The sequence below is a fragment of the Rosa rugosa genome, chromosome 2 (genome assembly GCF_958449725.1).
Source record: "Rosa rugosa chromosome 2, drRosRugo1.1, whole genome shotgun sequence".
Classification (NCBI taxonomy): domain Eukaryota; kingdom Viridiplantae; phylum Streptophyta; class Magnoliopsida; order Rosales; family Rosaceae; genus Rosa; species Rosa rugosa.
Genome location: NC_084821.1, coordinates 8,980,396 through 9,005,488, shown reverse-complemented (window position 1 = coordinate 9,005,488; position 25,093 = coordinate 8,980,396). Strand labels below are relative to the sequence as shown.

At 48.8% G+C, this 25,093-nt stretch overlaps 1 protein-coding gene across 1 annotated transcript; it reads left to right on the top strand.

Annotated features, from left to right (window-relative positions):
- Window positions 1-9,920: 9,920 nt before the first annotated feature.
- Window positions 9,921-10,889, top strand: LOC133730290 (uncharacterized). Its single transcript, XM_062157912.1, has one exon. The coding sequence runs from the start codon at window positions 9,921-9,923 to the stop codon at window positions 10,887-10,889; it is 969 nt and encodes a 322-aa protein (XP_062013896.1).
- The last annotated feature ends 14,204 nt before the right edge of the window (window positions 10,890-25,093 follow it).

Below are 25,093 nucleotides of genomic sequence, written 5' to 3'. Positions count from 1 at the left end.
ACCAACCGCTGAGGCAGGTAATGCAGAACCCTGAACACTCGGGGTGCCTCAGCAAGTGGGCCATCGAGCTCAGCGAGTTCGACATCGACTACAAACCAAGAACCGCCATGAAGGGTTAGGCGGTGGCGGACTTCATTGCTGTTAATGCTCAAAGTCTGGCGGTAGCCAAACCTTCGTTTAACGAAGGTCCGGTGGGCGGACTGCGACTCTGTATACTCGGTGATCTTCACTGGCTGCCAAATGAAAGATAGGGCGTCAGAGGGAGACCGCGTTGGGCGATCTTCACTTCTCTGATGCCTAAGTCAGTCAATACATATAGGCAACATAACAATAAATGAGTAGTAACATGCGTCCAAATGAAGAGAGAAGAGAGGACCTATTTATAGGTGAGGAGAGGTCTGATATTCTCTCTGTTTTCGATGTGGGACTGATATGCTTCAGTTCTTAGTTTCAGTAGCTTCTGACGCTTTCTTGGCGCAGCACGTGGCGGTGCGTCGGCGGTGATCTGGGGACGATCCTGTGCTCAGGCCGTAGCCCGCCTGGCTGTCTATCCGTAGGACATTACTTTGGTGGGAGTTGGTACCTCTGGCGGTACAATGAGCGTAGCTCATTATAGCTAATTATGCTTGCAAATGTACATGTAGGTACAAGTCCCCCAAGTCCCCAGTCAAGGAGGGCAATCTTGGTTGGGGAGTTGATCGGCGGTTTGAAGCGTTTCTTCCGCTAGACTTTGCAAAAGCATAATTAGCGTCAGTGCGTTGTCAAGCATGGATTTATAGAGCAAACGCTTTATACCCTTTCGGGTGGGCCCCTGCAAGGCCCCCCAGGGAGTCCCCCACTCCCCGGCTAAGATGGACCTCCGGAAGGTCGGTAAATTGTTTGTTGAGGGGGAGCTACACGGAGCAGAGGGTGTTGGGTAGCGAGCCCAATCTTAGTACCCAAGTGACGGGGGTCAACGTACCTGATCAAGGCCGTCGTAGACTGTTTGACTAGTCCCCGTGTCCCGTAGGGACCATCTGACCGTAACGCCGCGTGGCGGACGTTTTTGGCAGAATGAGGCGTGGCCTCGGGATCCGCCGCTGGCGGATATCCCCCCGCCGGTTAAAGCAGGAAACAGCGTCCAGTAAACGTGCGTGGCGGTATTTCATTGAGCGGTACCGCGCTGAATAAAGTACGCGATATGCCAGATGAAAGAGGGTTCCGCTAGCAGTGTGTGGTGTAGCGGAAGATGCCCCGTTTGCAGGCTGACAAGGGAGAAGCTCCACTGTTGGACTCTGATGGTGACGAGACGGGCGGGGCTTCGCCCAGCGGAGACTTCGTCAAGGGATGAAAAATGAGAAGTTCCGCTGGCGGAGGTTCGCTCAGCGGACACTTCGTCAAGGGATGAAAAATGAGAAGTTCCGCTGGCGGAGTTTCGCTCAGCGGAGACTTCGTCACGAGATGAAAAATGAGAAGTTCCGCTGGCGGAGTTTCGCTCAGCGGAGACTTCAGCACGAGATGAAAAATGAGAAGTTCCGCTGGCGGAGTTTCGCTCAGCGGAGACTTCGTCAAGGGATGAAAAATGAGAAGTTCCGCTGGCGGGGTTTCGCTCAGTGGAGACTTCGTCACTGAAAAGTGAGAAGTTCCACTGGCGGAGTTTTGCTCAGCGGAGACTTCATCACTTGTTGAAGTTGGCCCAAGTGGTTGCTTCCATTAGACGCTTCGTCTGATGTTGGCTGACACGTGGCAAACTGCGAGAGGGTTAGCGTCCAGAGGCTTGGTCTCTTTAGTCCGGCCGTCTTCTCGCCATTAATGAGAGTAATGATGGATTGCGGAACCGAGGCGTCGCTTCGGTTAATCCGGAGAGTTTACTGCAGACGTGGGACACGTGTACGCCCGGTAGGTGATGTCGTTTTTTACTTGACGACCCAGAATCCCCTGAAGGGGACATAAAAGGGGGGGAACGTAGCGAAATTTTGTCAGTTTGGCAAAACTTCAAACCCTACTCGTCCTCAAGCTCTTCGCGTCTGAGATTCAAGAAAGAGGCTGCTGTGTTTTTGTGGAGTTCTCGTGCTCGGAAAGACGAAAGCTTCCGTCGTCGGAGACCAACGCGCACCACGACCTCAGAAAGTTCAGCGCTGAGGTTAGCATTCTGGTTTCTCTGTCCTGTTTCATTTGTTTTGTCGATTTCTGGGTTATTTGCTATTTCTGGGATTGGTGTCTTCTTTGCTGTTCTGGGAGGGTGTAGAGTGTGATTTGGGGGTGGGTTATGGTGTTTGACAGAGAGTTGGTATATAGGGTTTTACTAGATGGTCGAATCTGGGTTGAGTGTGTGTTCGTGTTTTGGTATTTTTCTGGGTAGCTGTTCTTGGTGTTCTTGGCTATAACTGGTGTGGGGATAGGGTAGATCCATTTTTGAGCTAACTGATTTGGGTTTTAGGGTTTGGGATGGCTAACGTCGTAGAGATTTCGAGCAGTGAGGACTCCGGGTCTGACGTGTCGTTCAGCGCGGCGGATAGAATTTTTATTGACTCGTTGCGTCCGTCTGCCCGTGCAGGAACCTCACTGCCAGAACCGCTAGAGGTTCAGCCGCTAGAAACCATTCCTTGGGAAGTAGTCATGGGTCGTGGTTCACGTCCGGAGAGTTCCAGGGCGGGGGAGGCTGCCGCTGCGCAGAATAGACGTGAGGAGCGGCTGGCAAGTAACAGCGCCGCCAGTGGTTCCGCTGAGGGGGAAGAGGTGACGGGTGAGGATACCGAGTCGGCATGGGTTCCCACAGACGGCGCCAATGTTAATGCTCAAAGTCTGGCGGTAGCCAAACCTTCGTTTAACGCAGGTCCGGTGGGCGGACCGCTACTCTGTATACTCGGTGATCTTCGCTGGCTGCCAAATGAAAGATAGGGCGTCAGAGGGAGACCGCGTTGGGCGGCCTTCACTTCTCCGATGCCTAAGTCAGTCAATATATATAGGCAGCATAACAATAAATGAGTAGTAACATGCGTCCAAATGAAGAGAGAAGAGAGGACCTATTTATAGGTGAGGAGAGGTCTGATCTTCTCTCTGTTTTCGATGTGGGACTGATATGCTTCAGTTCTTAGTTTCAGTAGCTTCTGACGCTGTCTTGGCGCAGCGCGTGGTGGTGCGTCGGCGGTGATCTGGGGACGACCCTGTGCTCAGGCCGTAGCCCGCCTGGCTGTCTATCCGTAGGACATTACTTTGGTGGGAGTTGGTACTTCTGGCGGTACAATGAGCGTAGCTCATTATAGCTAATTATGCTTGCAAATGTACATGTAGGTACAATTGCTGAGCTCACCGAGCGTCAGGTTGAACCCAACATAGAGGCAGAGCCTAGCACAGAAATGATAACCGCTGAAGAACCAGCCCCCCAGCAATCAGACTGGATCCTACACGTGGACGGCTCTGCTTGTGCCAAGGCCAGTGGCGCCGGAGTCATCTTGACAGGGCCAGGGGGATTGAATGTGGAATACGCGTTAAAGTTCAATTTCAAAGCCTCAAACAATATGGCGGAGTATTAAGCGCTCATTGCCGGCTTACTCCTCGCCATCGACTCAGGAGCTGACATTGTCAACATATTCAGCGACTCCCAGCTTGTCGTTAACCAGGTCAATGACAGTTTCAAGGCCAAGGACCAACAGTTAGCGGCATACTTGGGGTACGTCAAGACGCTCCTCAAAAAATTCAAATTTCACACCATCACTCAGATACCCAGGGAAAAGAACGCCAAGGCTGATTCACTGGCAAGACTAGCAACAACCCAGCCACACCAAAGTCCAGCGGACACAAGGGTGGAATGTCTTGACAAGCCAAGCATCACAAAAACCCTAGCGGAGATCTTCAACGTTGAGGTCAATCCTAGTTGGATGGACGAAATCATCGAATACAAGCGCAATGGGACATTGCCAGAGGACAAAGTCGAAGCACGACAGCTCAAGCGGAGAGCAACCCGCTACAACATCCAGAATGGCAAGCTTTACCGCCAGGGGTTCACCCACCCCAACCTCCTGTGTCTAACCCCAGAGGAGGGAAAGGTCGTTCTGGCAATGATACACGGCGAGGAATGTGGAAACCACTCGGGCGCCAGATTCTTAGCCAATCGCACAATGCCACAAGGCTACTTTTGGCCTACGCTCGGTGACGACGCCAGGAGGGTATCAAGATCTTGCCACAAATGTCAACAATATGCTGATCTCCCACATGCCCCGGCGGAACCATTGTCGATCATCATTGGTCCATGGATTCACTCCACGTGGGGCCTGGACTTGATGGGAAAATTCCAAACCGCCAAAGGCCAGTTCAAGTACATCATTGTTGTCATCGACTACAACAGTAAGTGGATAGAGGCGGAGCCACTGACGGCAATAACTACCGCCAAGGTAACTCACTTCCTCTGGAAGAACATCTATTGCCGCTATGGTGTCCTCCACATAATCATCACAGACAACGGTACACAGTTGAACAATAAGGAACTCATATCTTTCACTGCTAACTTGGGCACCAAGATGAGTTTCGCATCTGTCGCTCACCCCCAAACCAACAGCCAGGTCGAAGCAGCAAACAAGATAATCAAGAAGCTGCTAAAAAAGAAGCTTGACGATGCCAAAGGTTTATGGGCGGAGAAGCTTCCGGAAGTTCTGTGGGCCATCAGGACCACCCCAACTTCCGCCACTGGTGAAACACCATTTTGTATGATGTTCGGAACTGAAGCCGTCCTACCTATTGAGGTAACTCAACCTACCGCTAGAGTCGAAGGCTACTGCCCCGAGACCCAGGCTGACTCAACCGCTTCCCCGCCAGTCTCTCTCACCCCATCAGCGGAGCCTCTAGCGGCGCTATTGCTCGCCAGCCTCTCCTCCCGCCTTTTGCTAGTAGCGGCATCTTCTCTGGCCCTAGAACTCTCAGGACGACCAGCACGACCCATGACAACTTCCCAGGGTATGGTCTGTAGCGGCAAAATGTCTAGCGGTTCGGACAGTGAGGTTCCTGCAGGGGCAGACGGACGCAACGAGTCAATAAACACCCTATCTGCCACGTTGAGCGACTCGTCAAACCCGGAAACCTCACCGCTCGAGATCTCTACGACGCTAGCCATCCCAAAACCCTAAAACCCAAACCAGTCAGTTCGCACAAGATCTAAGCTAGCCCTTTATCAGTTGCATCCAAGAACATCAAGAACAATTGCCCAGAAAATGCCAAAACAAGAACAAAACGCACCCATACACTCAACCCAGATTCGACCATCTGGCAAATCCCTAAACCCCAACTCTCTATCAAACACCAAAACCCACCCCCAAAACTCGCTTTACACCCTCGGAGCACGCCGGGGAGGAACATATAGCACCCCAAATCTAAAACCCAGAAACTGACAGAAGCAAACACACAGAAATCCAATAAAACAGGGATGGGATTCAAGATACCAACCTCAAGGATGAAAGCTTTGGTGCGACCGAAGGCGCTTGTCTTCACTGCAGGAGATCTTTGTGCTTCAAAGATCGATAACTTCAAGGAATCGTAGCAATCTTCTTCTCGGAACGCAAAGCGAAGCTTGAAGACGACGATACTAGTTCAAAGCACAAAGTGCCAAACCACCAGGTTTCCCTCTCTTTTATGTCAACATCAACCCAATCTTGACCGTCCGCTAAAAAACGACATCGCATGATAACCGTACACGTGCCCCATGCTTACATTTACTCTCCGGATTAACCGAGATGACGCCTCGGTTACAAAATTAATAATTACCCGCATTTATGGCGAGCCGACTGGCGTGCTGCACAGACATAAATCCACACCCTAACCCAATACATGTTGGCCACTTGTCGAACGCCGTCACACGAAGCGTCTGTACAAGGTAACCATCGAAAAGGAAAATCATCAATCATCGGGAGACTCAGCGAGATAGTCTCCGCTAAGCGCAACTCCGCTAGCGGAACTTCTCCCCTTTCATCTTACAGGCGAGATAGTCTCCGCTAAGCACAACTCCGCTAGCGGAACTTCTCCCCTTTCATCTTACAGGCGAGATAGTCTCCGCTAAGCGCAACTCCGCTAGCGGAACTTCTCCCCTTTCATCTTACAGGCGAGATAGTCTCCGCTAAGCGCAACTCCGCTAGCGGAACTTCTCCCCTTTCATCTTGCAAGCGAGATAGTCTCCGCTAAGCGCAACTACGCTAGCGGAACTTCTCTCATTTCATCTTACAGGCGAGATAGTCTCCGCTAAGCGCAACTCTGCTAGCGGAACTTCTCCCCTTTCATCTTGCAAGAGAGATAGTCTCCGCTAAGCGCAACTCCGCTAGCGGAACTTCTCCCCTTTCATCTTGCAAGCAAGATAGTCTCCGCTAATCGCAACTTCGCTAGCGGAACTTCTCCCCTTTCATCTTGCAAGAGAGATAGTCTCCGCTAAGCGCAACTCCGCTAGCGGAACTTCTCCCCTTTCATCTTGCAAGCGAGATAGTCTCCGCTAATCGCAACTTCGCTAGCGGAACTTCTCCCCTTTCATCTTGCAAGCCAGATAGTTTCCGCTAAGCGCAATACCGCTAGCGAGACTTCTCCCTCGGCACCTTAGGAGGTAAGACCGTCACCGCTGACCACAAAGCCATTCACTAGGCTACCACCAGGAAGGTCCTCGCAACATGGCCGGCCACTTATCATTAGCGGAGGGACTTCCGCCAACGGCGATTCCCGAGGCAATGCCTCACTTTGACAACGACCGCAACGCGACGTTGCAGTCAAAACATGGTCCTCCGGGACAAGTAAGGGGACGTGTCAACACAGTCTTCGACGGCCCTGATCAGGCATGTTGACCCCCGCCACTTGGGTATCAAAGATTGAGTTCGCTACCCAACACCCTCTGCTCAGCGCAGCTCCCCTCAACAAACAATACGCTGGCCAAACGGAGGTCTATCTTAGCTGGGGAGTGGGGGACTCCTTATGGGGCCTAGCAGGGGCCCACCGGAAAGGGTATAAAGCGTTTGTTCAGTAAGTCCATGGTTGAAAACGCACTGACGCTAATTATGCTTCTGCAAGACTGGCGGAAGCAACGCTTCGAACCGCTAGGCAACTCCCCAACCAAGATTGCCCTCCTTGACTGGGGACTTGAGGGACATGTACTTACTTACATAGGCATTTGCAAGCATAATTAGCTATAATGAGCCATGCTCATGCTACCGTCAGCGGTACCGACTCCCGCCAAAGGAGTGATTTATGGGAACACAGCCAAGCAGGCTACCGCCTGAGCCCCGGCTTACCCCCAGATCACCGCTGACGCGCCGCTCCAAGACAGCATCAGAAGCTCCAGAAGCTGGGGACTGAAGTATATCAGTCCCACATCGAAAACATGAAGAAGATCAGCTCCTTCCTCACCTATAAAAGGTTCTCTCTTCTCTCCTCATTAATTACGCATTCAATACTTACCTACTGTTACTTTGTCAACACAAATACATTGACTAACTTAGGCATTGGAGAAGAGAAGACCGCCCAACGCGGTCTCCCTCTGACGCCATTTGTATTTTACTTGACAGGTAGCGGAAGCTCTGAGAATATCACAAGTAGAGGTCCGCCCATCGGACCAGCGTTAACAAAGGTTTAGCTACCGCTGAACTTTAAAAATTAACATTTCCTAAATTTACAGCAGTCTCTAAAATTTTAAGGAATAATTATAGAGATTTTAGAGATTGCTGTAAAATAGAGAATTTGTTGGAGTTGAAAAAGAAAAAAAGACTCAAGCTTTGACTTTTACTACTCTATAATACAAAAATAGTTTTTCTATTAGAACCTCCAAATTTACTCTCTTGACCTCCTATACTTTTTACAACTCCTATTAAATTTTCAAGTACTACATTTACTCATTAAACCTCACTAAAATTCTTCAAATACCCTCATTCATATAATTTGCAAACAAACTATTATCTTTAAAATAAAAAACTTAGTCATTTATTCAAAAAAAAAAAAAAACTTAGTCATTTCAATGCATGATTTAATTACTATATAAAGCTTTACATATTCATTCCTTAATCAGACAACATAAATCTCTTTTTCAATAAAAGAAAATCAAACACAAGGTATTGAGTTTCAAAAATTAATTTCTAATCAACAAGAAAATAACATTAACTATTATGTGGCACTTTTTTTTTTCATGTTTTAGTTGTGCAAAAAAAGAAAAGATTAATCATTTTTTCTTAATGTTTATTGCATTTTCTCTATTTTCTGTATCTTATGATTAATTATTTAAATATTTATTATTATTTTTAATTTCTATCTTATTTTTTGTTTTTTTTTTGCAAAGATAAGGGATAGACTTAGATTTACATTATATTATGATTTATTTTATTTTCCCTCACCAATATGCGTTCAACATGTATATCATATATTTTTATGTTACATGATCTTAATCGATTCCGAGTAAAGCGAAAAGATTTGAACAACAACTCAGTAAACAAACTCAAATGCAATCATAGTAGCTCAAAATTTTTGGCTGAATTGGATCAATTTGCAAGTGAAGACCTGAGGGGGAAATTGCAGAGCCTCGGACTTGGGGAAGCACATGTCGTCCAAGGACTCGTTGCGGCACCACTGGCACTTGGGGTTCTGAGAGCACTGCGCTTCCGATGACATGTCGCAGCAGCTGGGGATCTGATTCTTAACCAACCAGATCCGATTCGCTGATCCACCGGAGATGGTTGATAAGACGAGGATGAGGAGGAGCAGGAGGACTGGGGCGAAGCTCTTGTTTGGGAGTTGAAGCCGAAGTCTTGGCGGTGGTGGTTGCTGCCATTGGAGGCTGTGTTTAAGTTCGTCTCCTCCTCAAAAATAATATATATAGCTGTATAATTGTTTTAAAAACAATTATACAGCTTATATATATTATTTTTGTTTGCAATATACCGATACCATGCAAGTGGTCCGGTGATTGGGGCTTTCATTTGCATGTGTGTTGGGAGGGGTTCGAGTCTCCTCAAAATCTGAAATTTATTTTCGATTTTTCCATATTTGGTTGGCCAGGGTCAGTTTGGGAACTTCACTTCCGTGTGGGCCCCACTTTTGATGAGTTGGAAATGTCATGTCAGCACTTAACGTCTAAAATTGACGAAATTGAGTCGGAGGGACCTATTGGACGAGAAGATGATAGTGCGGGAGTGTTTTTGATGAAATTGAAAGTCGAGGGACTGAATTGATGTTCGACCAAAACCACAGGGTACTAAACAGTATTTAGCCTAAAAAGAAAACTGAACATATAGTGTTCAACTAGTCGTCATGCGACCAAGAATTTTATGCTCACGTATCATTACATTTAAATTCAAATTGTTGAGATTAAAATACTTTCATTTAATCTCAACTTTTGAATTCAAATCTAATTAGAGGTGATCACCTGTGACCAACAAACTCATGATAAAAATTGGGGAAGAATAAGAAGAACAAAAAAAAACATAGAAATGTAAACCTTTTTTTATTTTTATTACAACAGAAACCTTTTAATACAACCAATACCCAAACTATCAAAATGAAAGGCTTAACTTGCTGACAAAGATAAAAGAGTTGCTCCAGGATTGGACTTCAAGGTGGTGACCAGTTTGAGTTAAAGAATCCGGCCGAAATATGTTTCACGTTTGATGTGTTCGAAAGAGACATTTCCAATTTTATTCATAGAAATGTAAACGTTTATTTTCAGCTTGAAATCAACGTTTGCATGGATGCAATAATGCATGCCCTACTTCAATAATTAATCAAGTTCTTTTGTACCTATCGACCTAGCTCGGTTGTGGTACCTAATAAGCTGCTTTTGACTATAAATACCATAGCAGGTTGGAAGCTATGGAAAGCAAAAACAAAAGAATCTCGATCGATCAGTATCACTAATCTGAGAGAGAAAAGAAGAGATCAGAGAGAGAGGAAAAGTGCTTATTAGCTAAGCCAGAGAGAAAATAACAGAAATGTCGATTCTATTACCTCCCACCATTGCGATCAAAACAGGCTGGGGTACTGCCAACGTCTACATGAACTACAACGATGATTCTGATTCTCAGACTAGGGGCTTCCTCAAATTCAATGGAGGGAATGTTTTCAGCCCCCTAGCAAAGTTCGAAGTGGTGGCCGCAAATACTGGAATAGGAATGGTGCATATAAGATGCTCTCACAATAAGAAGTTCTTGCGAGTGAGGGCCCAGGGCAGTGGGTACATTTCTCCAGACGCTGATGAACCAGAAGAAGACCAATCAAAATGGTCATGTACGTTATTCCAGCCCAGACCTGTAGATGGCAATCCAGACAGCGTTCGGTTGTTCCATGTCCAACTACAGAAATATCCGGTGTTCAGTAACTCTTATTACTTTTGGGTGGGCTATAATAATCCAGCCCAGCAGGATATCCTGGAAATCATTGACCTTGAATCGTTAGTGATACTGCCGAGGCATGTGGCCTTCAAAGGCCATAATGGAAAATATCTCGGAACAGTAGAGCTGAACAACCAACGGTATCTGGCATTCGATTACGCTGCCAAGGGTCGCCCTGAAACCTGGTTCGAGGTATCCACCGATGGTCATGGAAGGGCACAGATCATGTCAAACCACACAAAGACATTTTGGAGGAACGCGGGTGCTACTAATTGGATTTGGTCTGATGTAGAAAGCGCCAACGACCTCACAACCCACAGCAACTTTTGGCCTGTGAAGGTCAACAATAATACCATCGCTCTCAACAGCTCCACCAACAACAATTTTTGCTCATTGATCGCCCTTAATAGCACAACAGACTGTCTCAACGCTGCCTACTCTAGCATTGCCCCCGAGTCACACCTGGTGATGGAAGAACTCGTGCTCTCCAGAAGCATCTACAATGCCGATTTCGACCTCGCCAATGCCATAATCTATGGCGAGACCCCGGTGACGATGGCCACTGTTTGAGCCCAAAAGTAATTTTGGCAATATCCTTTAGTGGATCTAGCACAGCGGGCCGATATCTGCGGCCCAAAAATAAGCCTACTGGGGTTTGGGTTACAGCTTCGCCCATTCCGGAATCTATGAGGAAAACGAAACCTTATTGGAGTCAGGTAGCAGAGATTGACTAGGAAACTTCAATCAATAATCCTTCTACAACAAGGAGCAGTCAAAACCCTAGGTATATATACCAGGTTTCAAGGACGAATTAAGGACCTCTCTCATATCAATCAATCCTAGCGATTACAAAGCCTCCCCGGAGCAAACCTTCAACCTTGTTGAAACCCGGTGACCGTGCGCCAGTCCTAGTCTCTCCAAGAGCCGACTGTCAGCATCACCAGACCAACCCGGCGACCGTACTTCCAGTCCCAGTCTCCCAGCGAGCCGACTGCGAGCGCAACCGCCACCGTTACTACCAGCGAAGCAAGGGTAACGCCCTCGCAACCCAGCGAAGCTAAAGTCACGCTTTAGCGCAACCCGTGCTTTCTCCAAACTTCCCAGTGATTGCTCTGCTTAGTCTGCAATACTAAGTATCGATTCGGTGACGCGAAGAGATCACACCCAAAGTCCTTATCTGTAAGGCAGAAAGTCCTTATCCGTAAGGCTAGAGAAGAACCTTGTGGCGAGGTTGGTGCTCTCCTCGTCCACAAACGCTTGAAGAAGAAGTCAGGTCAAGGGACTACCCCGACTACCGCACCCCACGGTGCTGGCACGCCTGCGCACACGCTCAAAAGAGACAGTTTGCAAGCCAACTGGTTTTGGAGCCAAACATTTTGGCACGCCCAGTGGGACCAACTAAGTGTCTCTTCGTGAACGTTAGCCATTGGGAAGTCAAGCGAAAACCCTTACAAAAAGGGCTACGCTAACTGCTCAAAACACAAGACCTCCAGTTACAAACCGCATCCTCGCACGGATTGTCGTGGTCTGTCAGAAGAACAAGTGATTCAAAGATTCTCCCTTCATCCCCAATTCTCCGATATGTCAACTGAACAGGGAGAGAGTCACTCGACCGCTACTGAGGGTCAAACTGTCATTACTAATCAGGCCAGTGAGCCTGTCGTTACCCCTGTCTCCAATACGGTGGGGAGTGAAGAATCAGAGGATTTCGTTGAGAAGCCTATTCCAGAGGGAGCGACCGTCGAGGTTGCATGCGCGATCATCTCAGAAAACATTGAAAACCATCGTAAGAAGATGGCTGCTGATCTGAAAAGGGAGAACGCGAAAACAGATAGAATCTTACGCGAAATAAACCAGCGTATTTCCCAACAAGCTATGGAAACTGAGCAACTGATGTCGCAAACTGAGAGTGCATTAAAAACTCAAGCTATAAGCATCGCAGATGCCCAGAGTCAGCAGCAGAAAAAGATCATTGATGCTCTTGCGAATCATACCAAGCAAACAGCATCAGATATGGCAGGTCTTCACAAAGATGGAGCAACTCTCGCAACCGAGATGGCCATGCAAAGAGCTGAGTTGAACCAAGCTAAAGAAGTGTTGAATAAGACGTTAGGAGATCCTAACGCTATCCTTGGTTCCCTGGGCCAACCATCTGGTTCAGGTAAATATGTGCCGCCAAATCAGCGGGAAAAGGGTAGCAGCAGTACCGCTACACCTGCCGCGACCGTTGCTACCACGCAATTGAGAGATAAGGAACGAGCCCTGGTTATTGGCGGCAGCAAGGAAAAAACCACACTGTCAGGTGGACAGACCACCAGACAGAAGCAGCAGGCATCGAAAGGTGTTGAAACTTCGTCCGACTCCGCTGTGTTCATTCAGTACGACAGCGATGGGGCAGAGAATGTATACCAAGAGCTGCCAGGAAGCTATTATGGGATTGACCAGGCTAGTAACCCGATCAAGATAATAGCTTTGGCAAAAGAGATGCCTATGCCAGCAGTGACTCTTCAACAGCTAGCTACAACCCGCGTTGTGCAGATAGGAGAAGGGACATCGACTGTAAACCAAGCAATACCTGTGCAGCCTGTTCGCCATACAGTGGCAATACCACCTCCTCCTCCTCCGGGTCCAGAATATGTGAGACGAGATGAGGTAGGGGAGATGATCAGACAGGCTAACCCTAGGGCCCAGATGGATGGGGTCTATGAGGGACCTTTCCCACCGCACATAATGCTCGCGCCCTTCCCCAGGGGTTATAAAAACATCATATTTGCTACCTTTTCAGGGGAGGATACCGAGAATGCGGCAACTCATCTGGCCAGGTTCAGGGTACAATGCGGCCAGTACCAGAATGATAACATCCTCAAGTGCAGGATCTTTGGCACTTCTCTATCAGGGGCTGCCTTTAGGTGGTTCTCCAAACTGCGACCAAGAACTGTGGCAGATTGGCCTGCAATGGAAAAGCTCTTCCGAGAGACTTTTGGGGCCACAGAGCCTGAGGTAGACTTGGCTTCTCTCACCCAGATGGCCCAACAGCCCACGGAGTCCGCTGTGGCCTACCTTCAGCGCTTCCAGATTCAGAAGGCCAAACTGAATGTGATCCTGCCGGAGAAAGAGTTGATCAAGTTGGCGATCAAAGGCTTAGAGCCGCGCCAGCGAAAGAAGCAGCATGGAAGCATGATTCAGTCAATGGGAGAGCTCATCACAGAGGTGGGAAGCTTCGAACATCTCCTCAGAGAAACTGATGCCAGGAAGAATGCGTCCAGAGGGACATATGTACCAGGGAAAAATCGCACCATAGCGGCCCTGAGCTACCAGCCGGCTACGTATGATCCTTACTATAACTATCATAGTGAGGATTTGGTTCAGGATGACGATGAGGAAGATGAGAGCGACATCGCCGCTTATGAACTGACAGGGAGAAAGAACCCAGCCTTGAAGCAACTGAAAATCTCCAAGGAACCTGTCAAGCTCAAATCGATGGCCTTCACTAAACCTGAGTTCGCGGCGTATACATATGATGCCAACAAGGCACACGAGATTCTAGATGAGATGATCGCCGCGAAGATGGTGAAGACCGACTTTGGACCTTTCCCTCGACCAGATCAGCTGAAAGGAAAGAAGTATTGTAAATTCCATAACTTGTGGAACCATAATACAGCTGACTGTGTGAAGGTCAAGGACCAGATTCAGGTATGGCTCAATAACGGTAGTCTTCAAGTGGAGGCTCCAGTAACTGCAGCAGCGCTTGTTGACCTAAACCCTTTTCCTGATACTGGGATCAACATGGTCGATGTGAACTGGACCAAGCAGAACCAGAGGAAACCAACCCTGGATTTGAACACAAAGGGGCAAGAAGGAGAGCTTAACGAGGCCCCTGCCCAGAAGAAGGCTAAACCATTTGGCCAAGCCTCACCCGTAGTGTTATGCTCGCGGTGCAAGGAAGAGTGTGGCATCCAGGTGTCGCATGAAGAGGTCGAGCAGACATTTTGTTTTGGCTCTCTCCCGCCCATCAAGTGGGCCTCGCCATCGCGAAACTATCAACGTTCCAGCCCGAGAAAAAGGGAGGAATTGGGGTCACCTACAAAGGACTCTAATCTGTTTAAGAAGCTGAGGGCAGCTACGGTTGATCAGCAGACAGAGGAGAAGGTTGCAAACAAGCACAAAGACATTCTGACAAAACCCTACATACCACCTGCTTCAACCGCTACCATCAAGGAAGGGAAGTGGTACACCAGGGAGAAGGGGAAGGCAGTGGAGATAAGTCCTTCCAAAAAGTGAAAACTGCAGCGCAGGTTTGGGGAAGCCAAGCGCACGCTCGAGGCTTTAGACCAGGGCCTGATCAAACCTTCACAATTGGTCAAATCGCCTGAGCAGTATCAGAAGGAGATGGAAGCACTTGCTACCAAGCCATTAGTGGCCCCTCGCAGTTTGCGAAAGCAAGCGAGCTCAGCAATAGGGGTTTCTGAGCCCAGTGTTTTTTGCAGAATTACCAAGGAGAGAACACTTCCGCCAGCCAGAAAGGAGAGCTCGCCGTCCAGGCGACCGCACGTCAAGCGCCGTGTGTTTCGCGATGAACCAGAAGCCAAATCCTCAGTTTTCGAGAGACTGGGGGGCAAGGATAGGACTACCGACACTTTACAGTGGAGACCTAAAAAAGTCCAGAGTGTAGTAGTTGCTCCCCTAGAGGCAGATTCTGCTAGGGAACCAAAATCAGTTTCCCCTGAAAAAGCTCCTGTGGTTCAGGAGCATGAGCAGTGTGAGGTAAAAGGCCTCACTGAGGAATCCTTAGTAGACAGGTTGGCTAAACAGTTCAACACGGTTATCCCTGTCAACGAACCCAAGCTCAACCTGGAGGACGACATAGGTGAATTAGATACGTCCTGCAATATGGTTTATGTGCTCCCAGCGCGGTATGCAATACCGGTCGCGGCTCAGGAATGCGTAGAAGCTGAGGAATGTAATACACAGCCCCTGCAGATCACGTCAGCGGTCACAACACCGGTAGAAGAGATTGTCTGTCTGGAAACAGAGGACGCCGACAGTAAAGAATTCTTCATGAGCTTCACTAGGCCAACACCTGCTATGGTCCAGCACATGAGACCTTTATACATCACGGCGGACGTTGGCGGTACCAAAGTTAGCAAGATCATGGTTAATACTGGAGCTGCTGTTAATGTCATTACTACTAGGACCATGCACTTGCTTGGAATCAAGAAGGAGAAAATCCAGTCAACGTCTCTCACTCTCAAGAACTTCGCGGGGACTGTAACAAAGACCTTGGGATTACTTTTCTTGCGTATCAAGGTAGGTCCAGCAGAGGGAGTTTATGCTTTCTTTGTGACAGATTGCTATGCGGCCTACAGCGCTATCCTGGGAAGGGACTGGATTCACCGGAGCTACTGTGTTCCGTCAACCCTCCATCAGGAACTTATTATGTGGAACAGGGAGACAGATAAAGCTGAGGTGATCAAAGCGGATCCTCGTCCATTCCCAGTTTCTGCAAACTATGTAGATGCCAGGTACTATTTGGAGCCTATCGCTCCATTGCAAGTCAGTGGCCTCGATAACAAAGGCCGCCCTACAGGGGTGACGGCCTCTGAACTGGCACAGTGGGGGCTTACGCTCGCAAAAGAAGGCTTGGAAAGGCCTGGCCACGCTGTGCCTAAACCCTTAAACGATTAATAGATTACGACCTTCCAGAGGAAGGGATAGAGGCCCTCCACTCGCTGTACGAAAAATTATCATCATATCTAGTGGAAAAGGAGGCCTATGAGCGAATCGCGACTTTGGAAATCGTTGAAGAAGAACTCTCTGATCAGGAACAAGAGGATGAGGTGGAGATTCAGCTCGCTCCGGCAGCGTTGGACGACACGCCTCCCAAAGTCAGAGACCCTACCGAGAAAGTCAATCTCGGGACAGCAGATGAGCCCATGGAAGTGGCTATCAGCGCTTACCTAGAGCCTAGCGAGAAACAGAGGCTTATCGACTTATTGCTAGAATTCAAAGACTGCTTTGCGGAAAAGTACGAGGATATGCCCGGCCTGTCACCAGACTTGGTTTGCCACCAGCTACCAACACTCCCTGACAAGAGGCCTGTGAAACAAGAACCGCGAAGAATGAATTCAGAAACTCAAATTCTCGTCAAATAGGAGGTTGAAAAAATGCATAAATCAGGCATTATCAGGGTGGCCAAATACAATCAGTGGCTATCTAACATAGTGCCTGTCCGCAAGAAGAATGGCAAGATGAGGGTCTGCGTAGACTATAGAGACCTTAATACTGCTACACCTAAGGATGTCTACCCCATGCCGGTCGAGGATATGTTGGTAGACGCTGTTGCGCGACATGAATTGTTGTCCTTCATGGACGGCACTGCAGGATATCACCAGATTCCGGTCGCAGAAGAAGACAGACACAAAACCGCGTTCCGTTGCCCTGGGTTCGCGGGCGTTTTTGAATATGTGGTTATGCCTTTTGGACTGAAGAACGCTGGTGCGACTTATCAAAGAGCCATGAACCTAATCTTCCATGACATCCTTGGAAAGATTTTGGAGGTTTACATTGATGACGTGGTTGTCAAATCTCAGAAAAGAGGGGATCACATCACAGATCTCAGGAAAGTATTCGAGCGCATGCGACAGCACAAGCTTGAAATGAATCCCGCTAAGTGCGTTTTTGGGGTTCAAGCAGGAGACTTTCTTGGGTTCATTGTCCATCAGAGGGGAATTGAGGTCCCTGAAGACAAAGCGAGCGCAGTCATCAACGCATCTCCGCCACGCACAAAGAAAGAGCTGCAGCGTTTGCTCGGTAAAATCAATTTTTTGAGACGCTTTATCTCTAACTCTGCAGGTAAGATCCAGCCTTTCTCTCCTTTGTTGAAGCTACAGGGCCAGAGCGAGTTCGTCTGGGAGCATAAACACCAAGAGGCTTTTGATAAAATCAAGGCCTACCTGGCGAGCCCACCAGTGCTCGTTCCTCCTAGGGCTGGATTCCCATTAAAACTATATATTTCTGCAGCTGAGGCCTCCATTGGCAGCCTGCTCGCCCAAGACGATGAGGATGGTGTCGAACATGCCATATTCTATCTTAGTAGGACACTCACAGACTGCGAGACAAGGTACACTCCGATGGAAAAGCTGTGTCTCACATTGTACTTCTCAGCATGCAAGCTGCGCCACTACATGTTATCCTTTACCACTTGCATCATCGCTCAGACTGACTTGGTCAAGTACATGCTGTCGCGGCCTATTCTGAGAGGCCGCATTGGCAAATGGGTATTAGCTTTATCTGAATTCTCGCTACAGTACGTGCCACAAAAGGCAGTAAAGGGACAGGCTATCGTAGATTTCCTGGCACACCACCCCACCTTGGACATCCCCGTAGTGAATGAGTTAGAGATAGCAGCTGTAACCATAACTCGGCCAGATTTAGCGCGCATCCCAGAATACGCTATTCGGTATCAAGCCACAGTCTCCTTGCAGCCCTGGATACTGTACTTTGATGGTTCAAGAACGGAAACGTTAGCAGGGGCAGGGATTGTTCTGGAGAATCCAGTGGGCGATCGTTTTTCTTATTCTTTCCAGTTGGAGTTCAAATGTACAAATAATCAAGCAGAGTATGAGGCCCTGATCATTGGCCTAGAGGTTCTGCTAGAGTTGGGAGTAAGGGACGTTCAGGTACACGGCGACTCTTTTCTTATAATCAACCAGCTCCAAGGAAAGTACAAGTGTGAAAGCTTTTTGCTTATACCCTATTTGCATCGCGCCATTGAGCTTCTGGATCAATTCGATGATGCGGATTTGGAGCACATACCCCGTGAGCGCAACTTTGCGGCCAATGAGCTCGCTCAATTGGCTACGGGCATTACATTGAAGTATGGCGTTCGCGAGCGCATCCTGAAGGTCGAACGCCGCACACTGCCTTCGTGGCTCGCGCGGCCTGACCCACCGGATGATCCAGTTGTCGCGGTTCTCGAGCCTATTGACGTCGATTGGCGCATTCCGCTGATTGACTACCTCAAGCAACCAGACCCTACAGCAGACAGGAAGACTCGTTTTCTTTCCTTGAATTATTTCCTCAGAGGTGACGAGCTGCGACGACGTGGGAAAGATGGCGTAGGCTTTCGCTGTGTCTATGGCCGCGAAGCCAAGAGGTTGATGCGCGAAGCGCACACGGGAGTATGTGGAGCCCATCAAGCAGGCCCCAAGATGCGTTGGCTTATCAGAAGACATGGGTATTATTGGCCCAGCATTTTGAAGGACTGTATCGCGTTCGCGAAAGGTTGCCAAGACTGTCAGGCGCATGGTCCAGTGCAGCACATTCCCAATATTCCCATGCAACCCATTATTAAACCTTGGCCTGCCCGAGGCTGGGCTTTGGATTTGATTGGGATGATTCACCCTCATTCCTCGCTTCAGCATAAGTTCATCATTGTAGCCACTGATTTCTTCACGAAATGGGTTGAGGCTGAACCTTTGAAGGAAGCTTCCGGCGCTACCATTCGCCAGTTTATCTTTCAGAATATTATTTGCAGGTTTGGCATTCCAGAAGTGTTGGTCTCAGACAGGGGGGCAGCATTTATGGGCGGCGAGGTAGAGAAACTTGTCAAGGACTTGGGCATCCAGTTCGTCCACAGCACACCATATTATGCTCAATCCAATGGTCAAGCAGAGGCCAGTAACAAAATTATTATCACCTTGCTCAAGAAGATGCTTGTTGAAAACCCTAGACAGTGGCACGATACGTTGTATGAGACCTTATGGGCTTATCGTACCTCCAAGAGGAATCCCACTGCTACGACCCCCTATGCACTAATGTTCGGTCATGATGCCATCTTACCTTTGGAAATCAACGTCCAGTCTCTGCGCGTCCAAGATCAGCATCACTTGATCGGGGAAGATTATGTTTAGGCGATGTGGCAAGAACACGAAGATCTCACCGAGCAACGTTTGGCAGCTTTGGACAACTTGGTTTTGGAAAAGCAACGGATTGCTCGCGCCTATGACAAGAGGACGCGTGGCCGTAGTTACAAAGAGGGTCACTTGGTTTGGAAGGCTGTTTTGCCTTTTGGCGAGAAGTTGACCGGTCGCGGTAAATGGACTCCGCGATGGGAAGGACCCTTCGTTGTTCATCGCATTCTGGAGCGCGGGGCCTTTCACCTCAAAGATTTGGATGGCGACCTCCACCGCAATCCCATTAACGGGCGTTTCCTGAAGAAATATTACCCTAGTGTTTGGGAGTTTGAAGATCCACCAGATCCACCTTCTTCTCAGACAGGGGGGCAACCTTAGTCTCCCCAGGTTCGCTTCATCCATATTCAGGCCTTTTCTGTGGCCTTAGTATCCTGTACTTGCTTCACCTACGAATACTAGGGGGGCAACACTCTGTACATCCAGGTTTTATTTGAGGCTTTATTTTCGAGGCTTTATTTTCGGTCAACAATTTCAAATTTCTTGTTATTGTTGTCAATTTTTCTTTTCTTTGACATTATGGTGTTAAGAATGCATGTAATGGCCTATACCTGAGGCCTTATTTTATACGTTGATTTGCAAAAAGTATTAAAAACTTTCATTCATAAAGTGGCTTTGCGGCCAAAGAGCAGTACAAAGTGCAAATCAAAATAATTACGTTTGCGGTTTACAAGGCCGGAAGTGGCTTAGAGTAAAAACCATAAAGTTACAGATCTACTAAGAGTTTCTGGATCTTGTGGCAGCGAAGGGGCTGTGCTCGGGCATTCATACTCTCCCTCTCTTCACCCACATGCCTCCTCTGATCTGAGTTGCAGCCTTTACCGTCTGTACCGGAGAAAAAGGAAGGAAATAATCCATCGCAACCCTTTTGGTTGGATTACCCTCCGGGATGGAGATGGTCTTCACGGAGAGTGCGACTCACAACCACATCTACCTCCAAGGGAAAAACATAAGTCACGCAGTCAGACCCTGGAGGTAGGCTACGGAGCAAGAACAGGCGACCCATATTGGTCTTCAGCCCTTCTTCCTCCTGCTCCACGCGGGCAATCTGAGAGAGGGGACCCCTCAGAATCGGGTTCCGCCGCGGCGGGAGCAGCACATGTTCTTCAGTCTAAATGAAACCGGTGGATTTCACCGCGACTTCCAGAGACCAAAGACATGTGGTTGGACCTGAGGTTAGGCCATAAGACCTACCCAGGTATTGAGGTTAAGCCATAAGGCCTAGGAATTTGAGGCTAAGGCTAATATCGTGAGGAGAAGATTGTAGAAACTGGAGGAAGAGAAGTAGAGATTGTGATACTATCTCTGGGAAGCCCATATTCATTTGTGTATATCATCTCCCCAGAGTGCAGGTATTTATAGTGCCAGTCTCAGTGGCCTTGACCGTACGATGGGTGGTTGTGATATTCTCACTGCCATCAATGAGCGTATCAATTGGTGTTAAATGCTAAGATCTCGGAAATGAAGATAATTGAAAGCGCGTGGGAGGCGGGGCAGTCTCCAAGGAGGTAACCGCTTCATTTCGAGATTATCTTTTCAATCTTTTCAAACAGATTTAAAAGCATTCAAACAAATTAATGCGCTGAACAGTTTGAGGAGTTAAGTTGATATGTATTTGGGCCAAGCAATGTGGGCTAAATATTAGGCTAATAACAATATTATTGTTCATACGAAACATGGGCTTAATTCTAGAGGCCCAAAAGTCTGCGGCCTGCATAGGTCAGGCGAAGGAAAAGTTCATCTAAACGAAAACTAGCATCCGCAGCAGCTTGTGCGGCTTGCTGGGCTGCCACGCGAGCTTGAGCCAGTTCCTGGGATAGCGTCTCGAAGGCAGCGAGGGGTTGTTCTAACTGAGGCTCCGCATGAGTAAGCCTGGTAGTAACGTCAGTTAACCGGGCTTGAAGAGCCTGAATCTGGGACCTCAAGTGGTTCCTTTCGAGCGTCAGTTCCCTGATGAGGTTAGCTTGGTCACCCAAGAAATCGCGCGCGGTCTCTGTTTGTTGAGTGAGGTTCTGATAGTGCGTCTCGGTCTGCCTAGCCTGCGCGTTCCCGACTGCACGCTCATTGAGCCCTTGAGGGAGATTTTGCAGCAGTTGATCGACCTCTTGGAACTGATCTTCAGTGATGGCTCCCTCGCGGAGAAGTACCCTCAAATATTCTAAGACTCTCACGGGCGCACCAGGAATCAAGATATCAGGGCCCAGGAAGCGACGAAGGCCTTCTCTAGCTTCATCTACGACCCCAGGAGGGGTCACTTCGAGTACACGAGCTAACCTTTCCAGAGTGGAGGGAGTTGGTTGCTCAGCGACAGGGACCTCAGGAGGTTCAGCGACAGGTGCTGCCTCTGGCATTGGTTCAGGAAGGTCTCCCAATTCTCCGGCTTCAGTGACTTGGGGGGCAGGGGGAAGAAGTTCCTGACCAACCATATTAAGAGCGGGTTCAGCAGCTTCTGCCTCTACAGCTTCAGCTACAGCGTCCTCAGTGTTGAAAGCATTTGGATTCTGGAAGAAGGTATTGTCAGAATAGAATATTTAAGCCAGGAAGTAATAATGAATTAGTTGGTTAAAGGAAATACCTCCTCGGCTGGGGGCTCACGCACAACGACCGCTGGCATTGCCTCTGGGTTAGCTTCGCTGGGAATAGGAATTGAGTCAGGCGCTATCTGTTCCAGGACAGGTATATCGCTTGATTCCTTGCGAGTTGCATCCGGTAGCGGTACTCTATCTTCGGCCTCAGATGAGCTATCATCTATGATTTGCACTGGGATCAAGGCCAACTGTGCATTACTGGCAGCGCCCGCAGGAGGTGGATAGTTGTTCACAATAGTTGGCGCTTGGGCTTGGGAAGCAGATGTGCCTTCACCAGCAGCTGAAGATCCTTCTTCAGTGTGTCTCAAGGACCTATGGCGAACCTGCGAATGAGGATTGTTACATGGTCGCATAGAATGGAAAGAAATTGCTAACAAGTACTGAGTATGCTTGTGTTTTACCAGTCGGTCAGCGATTGGTTCATCTCCTGCCCATAGGTCAGTTCGAGGATCAGAGCGACTGCGTTTCCGAGCTGAGAGGGCGGCGATCTGTTGGGGTCAGAAGATTAGGTTTGATTCGCGGAGGAAGTATGATTTACTCAAACAAAAAGTTCTTACCGTCTGCGAGTCATCATCATCAGAGGAGGATTCTTTGTCTTCAGGCTCTGTCATTACTGCCTTTTGTTTCCCAGACTGGCCAGTGGCTTGGGAAATGTTGGCTGCGCGACTGCCAGAAGATGGCGCGTTTCCCTGGAATAGCAAATTTTGAATTAAAAGGGAAGAGCAAATGAACAAAGGACAAAACACGAGTCAGGATATTTACCTCTTGAGGGGGTTCGCGGATTACGATACCAGCCTGGGCCTGACGTGGGGCTCGCGCGGGTAGCGGAGCCGGCTCGGCAGCAGGAGGAGGAACTTGTGCAGCGTCTTCAGGGACGCGAGCAAGTAGATCGACGTCGGCAGCGTAGGGGTATCGCAGTTCCCCGAAAATGGCAGCGAATAGCTCATCATGCTGTTGCCTCCAGCAGTTAACAGAAACTTCTTCCCACCATGCCTCGTATCCATCCTCAGTCCCATCCACAGAGTCAATCTCTTTAGCCCAGTCAGGGAGGTCAACCAATGCGAGTGTGCTTTGTGCTGGCGGAGGCCCAGAAAGAGGCCCAAATCTACGCCAAGAGGTGTTATAGTTCCAAGCATCATACAATGGGAATGGCACTAATTGAACAAGGCCGAGTTGGCGAGCGAAGTGGTTGGGAGCATAGAGTTCCTAACTGAGTTCGTCAGCGGCAATCCTGATGTCGGAACAGGAGATTGCGCGGCGAAAGGCCAAGCGCGCGCGATCACTGTAGCGAGAGGCGCCAGGGAGAAATCCGTGTTCAAGCGGAGCCGGGAATCTTCTACTCAGCACTAAGTCACAGTATGGCATCTCGTGCAGAAGGTACAAGTATGTGAAGCACTCAGAATAAGGAGGGGATGTGTACCTTTCATCGCGACTGAGCCATCGTCCCAGGAGTTGATCAGTAGGTGGAAGCAATGGGATGTCGTCGCGACGAAAATATGGGAAGTAAATTTGAATCCAGAAGTCAAGAATCCAAAAAGGGCCAGAAATGCCAGTCTCGAAGGGATGCATTGTGGCTTGGTACAAAGTGCGATAGAGGGCACCCAGCACTAGTTGTCCTAATCCCACGCGGCAACCGTTGTAGAGGGCCGTTGCCAGAAAGGTCCAGGCACCAGTGGGCTTACAGGAGGAAGTACAGAAGATAAACTTACAGAGCCAGTACTCCAAGAAAGCAATCCCGCCAGTCGCATTGTGCTCCTGGCGGTAATAAGCCAACCACCGCGGATAGGAGCCGCTATGAGCGCTGCGACCATTTTGGGCCATGGTGAAAGTAAAGGTATCAGATTCGAATTGGCCATGCAGATAAGGCTCGCTGTCGATGGGTAGGCCAGTGATGGTGAGAATGTCCAATAAAGTGATACTCATTTGGCCAAATCGAAAATCAAAGGTGTTGGTGGCGGTGTTCCAAAAACAGAGAAAGGCAGCGAGTGGCGAACGATTGCCACCGCGCGGAAGACGAAAACAAAGATCGATAGTATGGGTGATACCTGCTGCGTTCCAGCGAGCCAGATCTCGAGCTCGCGCTTCACGATACCAGGAAAGCTCCGCCGCACTGATAAAAGATGGCCAATGCCCTATTTTTGATCGATGATTAGGGGCACTCCAACTGGTAAAATCCCCAGGAGTCCTTCGGAGCACTGGGATGGGGCGGCAAACAGGTAAGCCATAGAAGGCGTTGGCGTTGGCGTCGGCCGGGAAAGAATCTCGCGGCGTTGGACCCAGTCCGGCATGGTTGTTCGAGAGTCTGAGGAGCAGGGGTCTCTGGATAATGGTCTGGAGGATCAGGCTGGCACCGATGTTGGCTCCCCAAGAATGGGCGGCTTGTTCATTCAGTTCTTCTTCTTGATCGATAACTATCTTTTTTGGGGGAGCCATTTCTGGGTTTCGAAGAGGAAATGTGTGCAAAAGAGGGTTTCTGGGTTTAGGAGACTAAAAGAGTTTCTGATGTGACAGGTCTGAAGTGGCTGCGGATTTAAATAAGAGATTTTGTGAGGGAAACGATACGACAGAAAGGCGTTTCGCGAGTGAAAGGACGCAACCCTCATTAATGACATCGTTTCAAGCATTGAACGCGTCGTTTTAGTCCCCTTCAATCAGTTACATTTTCATGAGCCTGATTTCGAGGTCTGGGGGGGCAATGTTTGAGCCCAAAAGTAATTTTGGCAATATCCTTTAGTGGATCTAGCACAGCGGGCCGATACCTGCGGCCCAAAAATAAGCCTACTGGGGTTTGGGTTACAGCTTCGCCCATTCCGGAATCCATGAGGAAAACGAAACCTTATTGGAGTCAAGTAGCAGAGATTGACTAGGAAACTTCAATCAATAATCCTTCTACAACAAGGAGCAGTCAAAACCCTAGGTATATATACCAGGTTTCAAGGACGAATTAAGGACCTCTCTCATATCAATCAATCCTAGCGATTACAAAGCCTCCCCGGAGCAAACCTTCAACCTTGTTGAAACCCGGTGACCGTGCGCCAGTCCTAGTCTCTCCAAGAGCCGACTGTCAGCATCACCAGACCAACCCGGCGACCGTACTTCCAGTCCCAGTCTCCCAGCGAGCTGACTGCGAGCGCAACCGCCACCGTTACTACCAGCGAAGCAAGGGTAACGCCCTCGCAACCCAGCGAAGCTAAAGTCACGCTTTAGCGCAACC